The sequence below is a fragment of the Xyrauchen texanus genome, unplaced genomic scaffold (genome assembly GCF_025860055.1).
Source record: "Xyrauchen texanus isolate HMW12.3.18 unplaced genomic scaffold, RBS_HiC_50CHRs HiC_scaffold_381, whole genome shotgun sequence".
Taxonomy (NCBI): domain Eukaryota; kingdom Metazoa; phylum Chordata; class Actinopteri; order Cypriniformes; family Catostomidae; genus Xyrauchen; species Xyrauchen texanus.
The window spans coordinates 17,411-31,177 of NW_026266349.1; the positions used below are offsets into that span (position 1 = coordinate 17,411).

At 39.6% G+C, this 13,767-nt stretch overlaps 2 protein-coding genes across 2 annotated transcripts; both read left to right on the plus strand.

Annotated features, from left to right (window-relative positions):
- The first annotated feature begins 424 nt into the window (after positions 1-424).
- Positions 425-4,358, plus strand: LOC127642109 (uncharacterized). The gene is made up of 5 exons (XM_052124835.1): positions 425-555; positions 678-870; positions 1,269-1,376; positions 1,871-1,939; positions 3,279-4,358. Exons 1-5 carry the CDS (start codon positions 458-460, stop codon positions 4,356-4,358), a joined length of 1,548 nt encoding a protein of 515 aa, XP_051980795.1. The 5' UTR covers positions 425-457.
- Positions 4,359-4,437: 79 nt separating this feature from the next.
- Positions 4,438-13,073, plus strand: LOC127642110 (uncharacterized). Its single transcript, XM_052124837.1, has 4 exons — positions 4,438-5,263; positions 5,362-5,430; positions 10,484-10,615; positions 12,686-13,073. Exons 1-4 carry the CDS (start codon positions 4,462-4,464, stop codon positions 12,904-12,906), a joined length of 1,224 nt encoding a protein of 407 aa, XP_051980797.1. The 5' UTR covers positions 4,438-4,461; the 3' UTR covers positions 12,907-13,073.
- Positions 13,074-13,767: the final 694 nt, after the last annotated feature.

The window sequence follows — 13,767 nt, forward strand, 5'->3', positions numbered from 1 at the left end:
TCATTGTAATGCAGTAACATTACAATAACATTCTTATCTAGTCTACTTATTGAACATGCTATTTCCGTGTAATTTATTTCACATTATTTTTTCCTCTATCAGTTTGAAATGCCACCACGAATCAGCCCCTGAAGGATGCCATGCATCATGTTGTTTCAAAGACTGACAAAACATTCAAATTAGATGTGAAGTATATCAATGCAGTGAAAGGTAAGGTCGTGTGATTTTATCATTCAATATTTACCAAGATATGCATGTCCTAACCATAATCTTATGAGCACATTAGTCAGACCCCTGGTTGCAGCTTATTTTAAATCAGCTGCCAACTGTTGATGATTTTTTTTGTGTATTTGGCATCCTTTATCTATAAGATTTTAATAATTAAAAAAAAAATTCTGTATTTTGCAGGACGTGGTCTATTTGCAAAGGTGATTTTGTTGTTGAGTACAGGGGAGATATGATAAATGATGCAGAACTGCAGAGGAGAAGAAAACGTTACCACGCATCCTGTGCTGCATTTATGTTTGATTTCAAGTGGCGAGGGAAAACATGGTGGTAAGAAGTCAAGTTATAGCAAAGCTATATTCCTTATGCAAAAAGATAGTAAAAATACACTGATTTGTGGTGGTATATTGTAGTACTTGTAATCATCCTTTTCTCATGGTTTCATATTTAAGTATTGATGCGTCAAGAGAAGATGGATCGTATGGGCGGATCGTTAATGATGACCACAAACATCCAAATTGTAAGATGAAGAAAATTGACGTCAATGGAAAGCCTCACCTTTGTCTGTTTGCCCTGGATGACATTAAAGAAGGAGAAGAAATTGCCTATGATTATGGAGGAGAAAACTACCCATGGAGAACACAAGTATGTTGCAAAGCACACTGTGGACAAAATAGCTCATATTTTTGCAACATGTGTCAAACAAGTTGTTGGTTGAATAGATTATAATTTGATCTATTAGAAATCTATGAATCTAATTTGTCTATTCCAATAAATTATATCCAAATCCCCCACTCCCCCAAAAAATTATACATTAAAGAATGAGTTGGTACAGTCTTAGGCCAAATCTTTTTCCCCAAGTTATGTGTGGCATACAATGACCATGTTGCAACTAATGGGTGAAATATAATCACAAAAAACCCAATGATTAACTATGTAAAATGAATGTTTTACTTTCTCAAACCATGTGGTATCTGTTTCAGATTTCTCTCTTGTGTTTCCATGTTCTAATATCTTGTCATTTTGAATGTTGTCTCTTACAGATGACCAGCGCTGCTGTTAATACCAGCACAGCGAGTAACTCTGATCCTTCTCTCCAGTCAGAGACTCAGATGGATGATGAATCTGCTCAAATCAACTCTCCTCAACAGGTACGTTCACATTCATCACTAAAGATTTAGGTTTTTGTCATGGTTTAGTGATTTGTAAGCATATTTTGATGCGTATCTGGTGTAAATTAGTACATTAAACCACATTAAACCATAAAAAATTAAACATGTTTTACGACATGTGTCCAGTAGATTAGTGGTAGTGGAGTATTTAGGGCCAGTTTTATCCTTCACGAGGATTTTTTTCTGGGTTAATTGTTGCATTAAAATGGACACTCACGACGTCCCCACAACACACTTTCAGTCAGTGTTTGAGTTCAAACCTGTGTTTTCAATTTGATGAAACTGGTCCCCATAAGGAACTATAACGTTGTGTGTGAAGGGTCTCCATGAAGCCGGTTTTAATCCAGATGTGTGTGTGAGCAAGGTTTGCGGGCCAGGAATAATTATTATAATTGTTTTTTTTCTTGCGCTTTTTATTTTTTCATTTCAAATATTATAATAATGTAAAATACTGTTTTCTTTTCTTTTTACAGATTGTGATACAGCTCCGAAATGAAAATGACATTTTAGTACCAAGACTGAGAAGGACTAAAAGTATCATGGTAAGTTCTCAAGTCGCAACAAGAGACTCAGTGGCTATGTTTACATGCACAAGTTGGAGTTTTTCCCTCTTTTGCTCCTCTCTTTTAAATGTTAAAATCCTCGATAATTTGAAAGCTGAAAGTTAAATGTGCACGGCTGCACGGGCATTCATAATTTGAGTTCATTACTATGGAAGCTCGCTCTGCTCACTCTTTACATATGATTAAGGTGTTTGCATATGAAGGCTTTTCAGTCTGATTGAGCCGTCAGTCTGATTACTAATGGATTATTTGGTTGCATGTAAACGTGATCATTGTCATTTCTAATTGATCAGTTATTTTGCTTAGAGCTGCCATCAACATTTTATTCTCATTATCAATTACTCATTGAAATATAATTTATGTAATTAATATATTCTTATGTGATAAATCATTTTGACTACAAAATATCAAATCAAAAATTTGCATCCCTTTTAGTATTGTCACGATACTAGAATTTCTTACTTCGATACGATATAACTTGAAAAATATCGATATTCGATACCATTTTCGATACCACGGAGAAAAAACTGCCACTATATTAAGGGGTTGACTAGCTTTCATAAGGTCTCTCGCTCTCTCCCTCTCTGCCGTCTGCGCTTATGTATGTTGTGTATGCGCTATCTATGTTATGCTTGCGCAGTATGTTCTGTCTCGCATGTGAGCTATAGATTCGGGACATTTGAACTAATTTGCGGGCATCAGGGAGAAGCTATCAATATGTGGGAGACTTCCGGGAGACTTGGGATGTCTGGCTTCATATCAAAAATATTTCCAGATAGCACTCCTGCTGTGTTCTTTATCAACCAAAACTGGTCGTGGAGCCGCATGCACTTGCCATCTTTACATTCACTTCACTTTTGCTATTTAACCAGTGCTGAATGAGACGAGTGTGTGTGTGTGTGTGTGTGGTGTTTGTCAACGCGCCTTTGGAGAGAAGTGAAAGTGACAGCTCGGCTAGTATCGATACTTCGGAAATTAGTATTGGTACCGTTCAGATATTTCAGTATCGATATATCGATATTTTTGACAACACTATCCCCTTTACATTAAACCCAAAACCCATCAGATGTCCTTATTTTTGTCAGATCAACTGCCCAAAACGTTTTATTACACTTAAGAACTTTAGTATAACAAACAGTAAGAAGCAGCAAATAATCACATGTAACTTGTAAATTTAAAACAAAACAATACTTGAACAAGTACATTGATTATCACAATAGTTGCCAATTTATGTCTGTTAATGATCAATTAATTAAATGCAGCAGTTCTACCTATTTCTAATTAACTTTTTAATATTTCTTTTTTTTTTTCATTTAAGATGAAAGACATGGATCTTCAAGATTCTGGGGAGCTCTTTGATTCTACACCAGAGAGTTCAGATAATTATGTTCCAGATACCACTTCCGACAGTGACAGTGATGTTAGCCTTACACTGAACCCAACAAAACGTCAGCTTCTTGATGAACTGGATATGAATGAATCTGCCTCTGTAAGCTTCCCTGACTGTGACACAACAACGTCAGACAAAATGCACAGCCTTACATCTAAAGCATCTGGAACAGTAGAAGAGCCCAGTTCAAGTCAGAAAACAATAGACTGCGTAGTTGTTAATGCATACCAAAAAAGAGATGGCGGTAGAGTGTATAACAAGAGACATTACTGCTTGTATTGCTCCAAACCTTACGCTAAGATGGCAAGGCATCTAGAAAGTTCACATGCAAATACATCTGATGTGGCTAGAGCTCTAAGCTTTCCAAAAGGTTCAAAAGAGAGAAAAAAACAGCTGGATTATATTCGCAACAAAGGGAACTATGCCCACAATGCTGCTGTTATGGAATCAGGAAATGGGGAACTGGTGCCATTTAAACGACCACCTAAAAAAGCACAGGGAGAGGATTTCATGCATTGTGCGTACTGTCAAGGACTTTTTACAAGAAAGGTCCTGTGGCGTCATATGCGTTCTTGTAGACTTCAACCTCAGTCAGTCCCCCCCAAACCAGGAAAAAACCGTGTTCAGTCCATGTGTACATACACGGGGCCTGTGCCTTCAAACATGACCAAACAACTGTGGGGAGTAATCAGTGCCATGAATCCTGACCCAATCACAGATATAATAAAAAATGACACAGTAATTACTGAAATTGGGCAGCACTTGTTGAACAAAGGAGGGCTATCAGCCAAAAATAAACAGAATGTGCGGGAGAAGATGCGAGAATTGGGAAGGTTGATTCACAAGGCGAGGAGAGTCACCTCTTTAAAAACGATGGAAGATTGTGTAAATCCAAAGAAGTACATGGAGACTGTCAAAGCTGTGAAGTATACGTGTGGGTATGACAGTGAAACGGACAAGTTCATGATTCCATCAGCTTGCAAACAAGCTTGGGAATTCCCTGGTTAAAGTGAGCAAACTCTTAAAAGCTCAGGGATTAATCTCAAATGACAAACAGCTTGTTAAGAACGCCAGTGAGTTTCTAGAAGTCCATGAGAACAAGTGGAACGAGATGATCTCGGCTACAGCATTGAGGAACATCAGTGAAGCAAAGTGGAATGTGCCCACTATCATGCCCTTTACTGAAGACGTCCAGAAAATGCATACATATCTCAGTGAAGTGCAAGACAAGTGGTTCAAAACACTCTCTGAAAGTCCCTCTACTAAAGCCTGGATGGAGCTGGCAAAGGTGTGTCTAGCCCAGATGATTCTCTTTAACCGCCGCAGGGAAGGAGAGGTTTCGAGCATGCCTTTGTCTGCATTTCTATCAAGAGACACTTCTGATCCACATGAGGATGTGGACTGGGCACTCTCTGAAGTGGAAAAAAAACTCTGCAGACACTTCACAAGGGTTATCACAAGGGGAAAGCGTGGTCGACCAGTTCCAATTCTTCTGACTCCAAAAATGCTATGTGCCTTAGAACTCCTTATTAAGCAGAGAGAGGCTTGTGGGGTTCTGAAAAACAATCCCTATATGTTTGCAAGACCAGAAGCCATGACACATTTTCGAGGGTCAGACTGCCTCCGTGGCTTTGCTAAGGTGTGTGGCGCAAAGTGTCCCAAGTCACTGACATCTACAAGACTGCGAAAGCATGCCGCAACGCTTTCAACTGTGCTGAATATGACTGACACAGAGATGGACCAGCTGGCAAACTTTCTTGGACACGACATAAGAATCCATCGTGAGTTCTATCGACTCCCTGAGAAGACCCTGCAACTTGCCAAGATCAGCAAAGTTCTAATGGCTCTTGAGCAAGGAAGATTAGCTGAGTTCCATGGCAAGAACTTGGATGAAATTGGGATAGATCCTGATGGTGTGTGTTTTATTTGACTTTTGTTTGATTTTCTGTTTACCATCTATTCATATACCATGTGTTTTACCATTGCTAAGCTGTACTTTGAACTTCCACAGAAAAAGTTATTGACTGTGATGAGGAAGACGGGGGCATACAAGAGAGACACTGTTCATCTACTGTTGACGGTTTGTATTACTTTCAAAATACACTACTAGATTTTGCAGTTATTCATAGTTTTCAGTCACTTAACTTGTGAAGAAACATCATAGCCAACATTAAAAAGATTCTTCAGTATGCTGAACAAACGTTTTTACTGAAACTGCTCATTGTGTAATGAGTCAAATGCCTCCAAGCTATTCTTCAAAATGTCTTACACTAAACATTTATTCTGGAGTGAATATTTTTTGTGGAGTTTACTACTATAAAAATTATATTTCATAAGAGAAACGAGCAAATTTGTCGTAAAATGCTAGCTGATCCGCTCTCTTCTCAGTGTTGGTTGTGTCATGGCACTAAACGAACCATGTCAGATTGAGTATTTAACCATTTTATTTCATGTCTTAGTTTGCTTGAGCTTATGTTTGATTAAATGTCTGCTGTAGTGTTGTCACGATACCAAAATTATGACTTTGATACGATACCAGACTAAAATACCTCGATATCGATACCATGGGGAAAAAAACGAAAACAGTAAAAGTAACTGAAAAATATGACAGAACTTACAATTCATTGTTTTATAAATTAATAATAAAAAAAAAACTTAACTTTGTTCCTTCAATGCTTTTTTTACCATTACCTTTATTAAATAAAAGAATAATAATAATTAGCAAGTGCCAGTGTGTACGTCCTTACAAAGATGTTTGCAACATTGGCATTATTATCAATCATGTTAACATTTGCTAACCTTTCACAATTCTGAACAGGTTGGGATGACCAAAATCTTATTTCATGAAACGAGTTATTTAATATATTTTAAATGTAATTTTATAATTACAATATAGATATTTAATTCTATTTTTGTTATTTAAAATAAGCAAAAAAGCAAATTACAAACAATAGAGACAAATAAAATAAACAGTGCTTCATTTCTTTTTTGAATGCTACTGTTAAATAAACCTAGTACTGTAGCTGAAAAAAATTAAGTCTTCACTCTATAAATTAATTATAGACTGATTCTTAATAAATATATACATTTATTCAGTCAAGCATTGGGTGATTGTCTATTTTCTGTTGTTTCATCAACATTAATTAAACAGAATATTATGCTGCTGGTCCGGCCCTTTAAAGGGATAGTTCACTTTGAAATTAATTTTTGGTATGTTTTAGCTTACCTCAAGGGCATCCAAGATGTAGGTGTCTTTGTTTCCGCAGTAGTTTAAATTTTGATATTTTTAGGTCAAACCGTTCTTGTCTGTCAGTCATATAATGCAGGTCTATGGTCACTTCCTCAAAGAGCATGCACAGAGAAGTCCAAATTAAACATGATTTAATGACTCGTAAATGTAAGTACACATTGATGGCCTAAGACACGAAACGAGCAGTTTGTGTGAGAAAACGAACAGTATTTATATCGTTTTTACCTCTTGTAAACACAGCCACGTCCAAGTGATCTGAAGGCACGGGCACTTCGGTCTTTTCCGGCAAAGCGCCGGAATGCGCCGGAAGTGATCTCTCGTGCGTGTACATCACTCATACAATTGTTTTATTTTTTATTTTTTTTAATTGTTTTCTTTTACGACGGTTTAAACATCCCAGATAAGCGCAAATTAGTACCATTTTAATTAGCCGTCTTACCTACAATCTCTGTTCTGTGTAAACAATGAGTGACGTACCTGCCGCGAGAGATCCCTTCCGGCGCTTGCCGGAAAAGACCGAGCGCCAGCCCCTCAGACAATACGTTCTTTGCCTCAGATCACTTGGACGTGGCTGTGTTTACAAGAGGTAAAAACGATATAAATAGTGTTCGTTTTCTCACACAAACTGCTCGTTTCGTGTCTTAGGCCATCAATGTGTACTTACATTTACGAGTCATTAAATCATGTTTAATTTGGACTTCTCTGTGCATGCTCTTTGAGGAAGTGACCATAGACCTGCATTATATGACTGACAGACAAGAACGGTTTGACATAAAAATATCAAAATTGAAACTACTGCGGAAACAAAGACACCTTGACACCCAGGGATGCCCTTGAGGTAAGCTAAAACAAACCAAAATTTAATTTCAAAGTGAACTATCCCTTTAAGACCTGCACGTAGGTTTCCTAATGGAACACATACGATTTATATTTACAAACGGTTTACATTCACTAAAGACATACCTGACTGTGTTTACGTGAATACTTGCCAGAACGTACATTTTTACCTAGAATTTTGATTATTCAATCCAAATAATCCACGAAAGAGAACTGAAGTGGCAATGACATGCTGTGTGAAAGGCGTGTGTGTTTGTGCGCTCTTCAGGTCTGAGTCCGGCAGCGTGAGCATGTCCGCGCTTTATTTTGTCATCATGCATATTTCAGCTATGCGTATATATTTTACTGTTCTGATTTCATTCATTAGTGAATGTAAACAGTGGAAGCAGAGCTCTGCACACACGTCCTGACTCCGACTGTCACACATCGATGCAAAATAAAGAAATACTGCTCTTATTATTTAGAGTGCTGTCACTCTTAAAGTACCGGTACTAATAAAATTTCATATCGTACCGATTTTAATAGCTGGGTATCGCGATACCTTTCTAGTATCGGTATATCGTGCAACTCTAGTCTGCTGGAAAGATGCAGTTCAATTATACTTGCAATAATGAAGAATTGCACAGGATTAGGGTTTATTGTACTTTAATGATTTTAAATAATTATTGCGTAAGTGTAATAAATAACACAGTGTATTGTCTGTTGGAAACTTTTCCTTTGTCGAAGCAGAGACAAGGAGACATTGGGATATCTTTCAAGCAGGATTCTTTGAGAACTCGCTGTGCATCGCTGTAGTCATCCCAGTCTAGTCTAACTAAGGCAGTGTACTTTGTAGTTTATATACCTTTCAAGGGGGAGGGATTTACATAGAGGTGGAGACACTCTGAAACAAAGCATGTAAATGAAGTACGGAAGTCTGCTCGTTACGGAAATTCCCCAGCCCTGATCTCATCAGCATAGCAGTGTGATTCAGATGCATAGGTGATAATCCACTCAGCCTGACTATTTAACGACTGGAACAGGGGCTCCTAGAGTCATATAAAGACAAAGACTCAATCCCAATTCATCCCTTGCCCCTACCCCTTGTTTTCGAGTGTACACCATGGCCCTTAAAACAGAGTTACAAGGGCCAAGGGGTTGAAATATTCCCCTACAAAATGGAACAACCCTTCATGAACCCGACACGTCATCAGTCGTCCTTCATGAACCCGACACGTCATCAGTCGTCCTTCATGAACCCGACACGTCATCAGTCGTCCTTCATGAACCCGACACGTCATCAGTCGTCCTTCATGAACCCGACACGTCATCAGTCGTCCTTCATGAACCCGACACGTCATCAGTCGTCCTTCATGAACCCGACACGTCATCAGTCGTCGGCGATGGCTCTGACGTTACAGAGTTTTTACAGGATTTCTACATGACAACGACTGACAATCAGCGCAGCTTCTCTTAACTTTGAGGAAACATGATGATATAACATTCATTATAACATTCCTTCCTCGAAATGTATGTCTTTTCTGTTTCGGAAAGGTAATTTATTATACAATTTCTTCATTTCATCACCATCAATGGAGCACCGGTAGAGAGAGTCAGCAGCTTCAAGTTCCTCGGTGTCCACATTACTGAGGAACTCACATGGTCCGTCCACACTGAGGCCGTTGTGAAGAAGGCTCACCAGCGCCTCTTCTTCCTGAGACGGCTGAGGAAGTTTGGAATGAACCACCACATCCTCACACGGTTCTACACCAGTACTGTAGAGAGCATCCTGACTGGCTGCATCACCGCCTGGTACGGCAATAGCACCGCGCACAACTGCAAAGCCCTGCAAAGGGTGGTGCGAACTGCCAGGAACATCATCGGAGGTGAGCTTCCCTCCCTCCAGGACATATACACCAGGCGGTGTGTGAAAAAAGCTCGGAGGATCATCAGAGACTCCAGTCACCCAAGTCATGGGCTGTTCTCACTGCTACCATCAGGCAGGCGGTATCGCAGCATCAGGACCCGCACCAGCCGACTACATGATAGCTTTTTCCCCCAAGCAATCAGACTGTTGAACTCTTGATCTATCAGGATCAATAATTAGCACTGCACTTTATTCAGCTATAATCTCACACTGGACTGTCAACATATTCTCCTCAATACAACTGCTATATATATATATATATATATATACACATATATATTTCATATACTCCCACTTATTGTATTGTATTGTATATTCTGTTCTATATTCTGCATTGTATATAATTATTGTGTTGTGTAAGTATGTGTACATCTGATTTGTAAATTGTGTTGTGTAAGTATGTGTACATTTGATATGTAAATTGTTTTGTGTAAGTATGTTGTTTATTGTAATTGGTATATGTCTCGTCACTGTCATGACTGCTATGTTGCTCGGAACTGCACACAAGAATTTCACCTACTGTTGCACTTGTGTACATGGTAGTGTGACAATAAAGTGATTTGATTTGATTTGATTTGATTTGATTTAAATGACTCTATTATTATCATAAGAGTAAATAAAGTGCATGGTGGTGTCATCTGGGGCTAAATTTAAATGTTTAACCGTTTGTGAAGCATCTCGCCGGTGATTCGCGATGCATTCTGTGAACTTTCTCGTAGCCCTCCGTTTGGAGTGTGCCTCTGAAAAGGGCTATGTAGCCCTACCCCTTCAGCCCTACCCCTCGATCTCAACAAGACTGGGACACCCTACCCCTAGACGTGAACGTGCAAAACGGAGGGTAGGGCCAAGGGGTGAATTGGGATTGAGCCAAAGAGTGAGTCTCAGTATTCTGACTCATTTAACCTACAATAGAGAGAAACAGGACTGGCAGGAATCTCTTGCTGGAAAACTCTGATATAATCATCATTTATAACTCAAATGCAAAATTCAGTCTACTAAACTTTCTCAGTTTATATACTATTGTATTGGAACCTAAATTAAACATTTAATACATTTGTAACACAACAATTGTCAGCATTCTATAGTACATTTAAAGTGTATATCTTTCTGAAAAAGTTTAACTTTGATTATTTTCCATAGAACCATCTTCAGAGGTGGCACTTCCTCCTACCGAGAGGAATGACATGCCGCCACCACCCAAGAGACCACGCAGACCACCATCAGATGAAGAGATGCCTTCAGGAGCCAGTGCTGTGAGGCCTTCTTCCAAAGGTGAACTCTTTACACATTTCTAAGACTAAATTAGACAATTTAGGAGCACTTTGATACCTCGATCTCAGACCAGATCACTAAATGCTGATTTTGTTTTTCGCTGTTTCCCTTTTGATACGTTTCCACCAAAACTTTAGCGATTTGAACACTTTGCAACTAAATTGTTCCTCTACACATGAATTTCAATATCATAATGCTCAGGAACCCATCTGTGGTTGTTTAGAGGGTTACTTGGTTGATGCTAGAATCTACTAGGTGCTTTGTGGCACTAGTAGGAACTGTAGCTGTTCTAATAATTGAAATATCAGGAATAACTATCTGGCGAGCTCCGGAGAGGGCGGCGCGTCTTGGACGGTGAGAGCGGCGAGAAGTTGAAATCAGGTCAACTTTATGGTAATGAGCAATGACGTGGTTCAGCGGCAACCAATCGGAATGTAGAAGTGCTTCATTTGAGAGGATTCCAGAGAATGCAGTCAAGTTACTTTTAGGTTCCGACCACATTATTTCCCAAGCAAAATAGAGGAGAGATTGATTATTTGAATTTGATAAGAAGGCACGCAACACCATTTATAGGCAAAGTTTTTGCGCTAGAGCACTTGTTTTTCAGCGGGAATGCAAATTAGAATAGCACTTAACCATGAACACAAAAGCCACACCACACAAATGGCTTTTAATTGGTTTATTTCATTAGCAAACATGTCACTATAATTAAGTTCTTTCCATTGATCAATTTTCTGCAAAAATAACTACTGACGTGCTTGTTTGCTTTGCGGCCCCTTTAAATAAAGTTTTAAAAAAGACCAAGTATTCGATCTACATCAGAGTGTCCACGAATCTTTCCACGGCGTCGCTGGCAGGGCGGCGAGAGCGCGGCGGTGTGAACGTAGGGTATCTCCTGGAGAAGTTTGAGTGGATAGATGCATAAAAATTACTTGCAGCCAAGACATTGATCCTAATATATTTTCCTTTTCCCCAATGATCATTTCAGGCCAAGTGACAATGTAAAAATCACTGTTTGATTGACAGTGTAATTCTATTTATAGATAGTGCAAATAATTTCTCTTGCAATATAGATGCTGACTAAAGATTTTTCTAGTTGACTGAGTTTAAAATGAATGACTACTAATCACATTTTTATACTAATAAGCCTTAACTAATAATAATGAGCCTTTAATTGCCTATATAATATAAAGCCTAATCAGCGCTCAAGCGCACACATAAAGCTCCACAGCGCACCGGCAAACATTGAACCATCATTACTAAACATTGTAATAATTTATTGGTAATGTTTTGGGCTGCAGAGATTAAGTCAACGATGCTGACTCATCTCCACAGTGATGCGCATATATGCACGTTTCATACGGATTACATAATCTGAGAATATTTATTTTACACTTGAATTGGTTCCTTTAAAAGCAGACATTTCAAGCTTTCTATAGATATATTTATCGTGTGTGAGGTGAGTATATGCTGAGTTTCGGCTCATTTCTGTGACGCTCAAGTTTACTGAGACAGCAGAAAGCACATCCTGACTCTTTTCATTATTTTACAAAAGCAAAACATTTTGTAGTTATTGAGTTTACAGAAATAATAGAAAATGAAATTTGACCCTTTACAGTTTGCATTACTCTTATCTATATGAATAAAAGCACAAGAGTATTGTAAGTAAAATGATGGCGCCGGCGCCTGTATGTACTGCAGTAAAGCGTCTCTCCACACACACACACAGATATGAGTCTAATAATAACACATTTATCAGGTTAACATCAGAGTGAGCGACTTGTAAGGTTGATACGACTCGCATGTTTCAAGTGATAAGCCATATTTAAGGTCAATGACTGATAGGCGAATGTTTGGATTTCCTGCCGACTGCCGTTATTGATCTGTCCGTCACAGCCTGCGTGATTTCCTGCGGGGGGGGGGTTTCCCTGCGACTAACCGACTAATAAAATCGTGGTTAACTATTAGAGGGCAGACCTAATAAATACTGATAATAGGATTTAGAACTTTGGATTGGAATTCCAGTACACACACTTTCTCATTTCAATAGTTTTTTCTGTCCACTTTTAGGTAAAAGTACCCAGAAGACACCCTGGCAGCAGACAGAGGTGCAGGCGGTTGAAAGGCACATGCAGCGATTCATCACATCGCTCACTGTACCAGCAAAGAGCGACTGTGAGAAATGTTTGAAAGCTGAACCAGGAGCGCTGAAGAACCGCGATTGGAAGACTGTAAAATTTTACATTTATAATCGTATTACAGCTTACAAAAAGAAATTGCAGTGCAAATAATAATAATGTTAAGATCCAACTCTGTCATGGCAGGTTTTGTTCAAGATGTTAAAAGGTTAAAGATGTTTTTGGGTTTACTAACCCTTTAAAACTACAGAAACACGTGTAGGCTATAGAATAACTTTATTTGAAATGTTTTATGATGACCACCAGTCGGAAAGCATTGGTCGAACAAAGTTATTTTATGGTTGTAGCAGGCCAGCTGACAGTCTTGCCTGGGCCCGGGACAAGATAATCTTAGATGGGCCCCCCCATGCCCAGATCTCTCCTTTTCCCTTGCTCTTCCTCTCCTGTTCCCCTCCTCTGCTCTTCCTCTCCTGTTCCTCTCCTCTGCTCTTCCTCTCCTGTTCCCCTCCTCTGCTCTTCATCTCCTGTTCCCCTCCTCTGCTCTTCCTCTCCTGTTCCTCTCCTCTGCTCTTCCTCTCCTGTTCCCCTCCTCTGCTCTTCCTCTCCTGTTCCTCTCCTGTTCCCCTCCTCTGCTCTTCCTCTCCTGTTCCCTTCCTTTGCTCTTCATCTCCTGTTCCCCTCCTCTGCTCTTCCTCTCCTGTTCCCCTCCTCTGCTCTTCATCTCCTGTTCCCCTCCTCTGCTCTTCATCTCCTGTTCCCCTCCTCTGCTCTTCATCTCCTGTTCCCTCCTCTGCTCTTCCTCTCCTGTTCCCCTCCTCTGCTCTTCATCTCCTGTTCCCCTCCTCTGCTCTTCCTCTCCTGTTCCCCTCCTCTGCTCTTCATCTCCTGTTCCCCTCCTCTGCTCTTCCTCTCCTGTTCCCTCCTCTGCTCTTCATCTCCTGTTCCCCTCCTCTGCTCTTCCTCTCCTGTTCCCCTCCTCTGCTCTTCCTCTCCTGTTCCTCTCCTCTGCTCTTC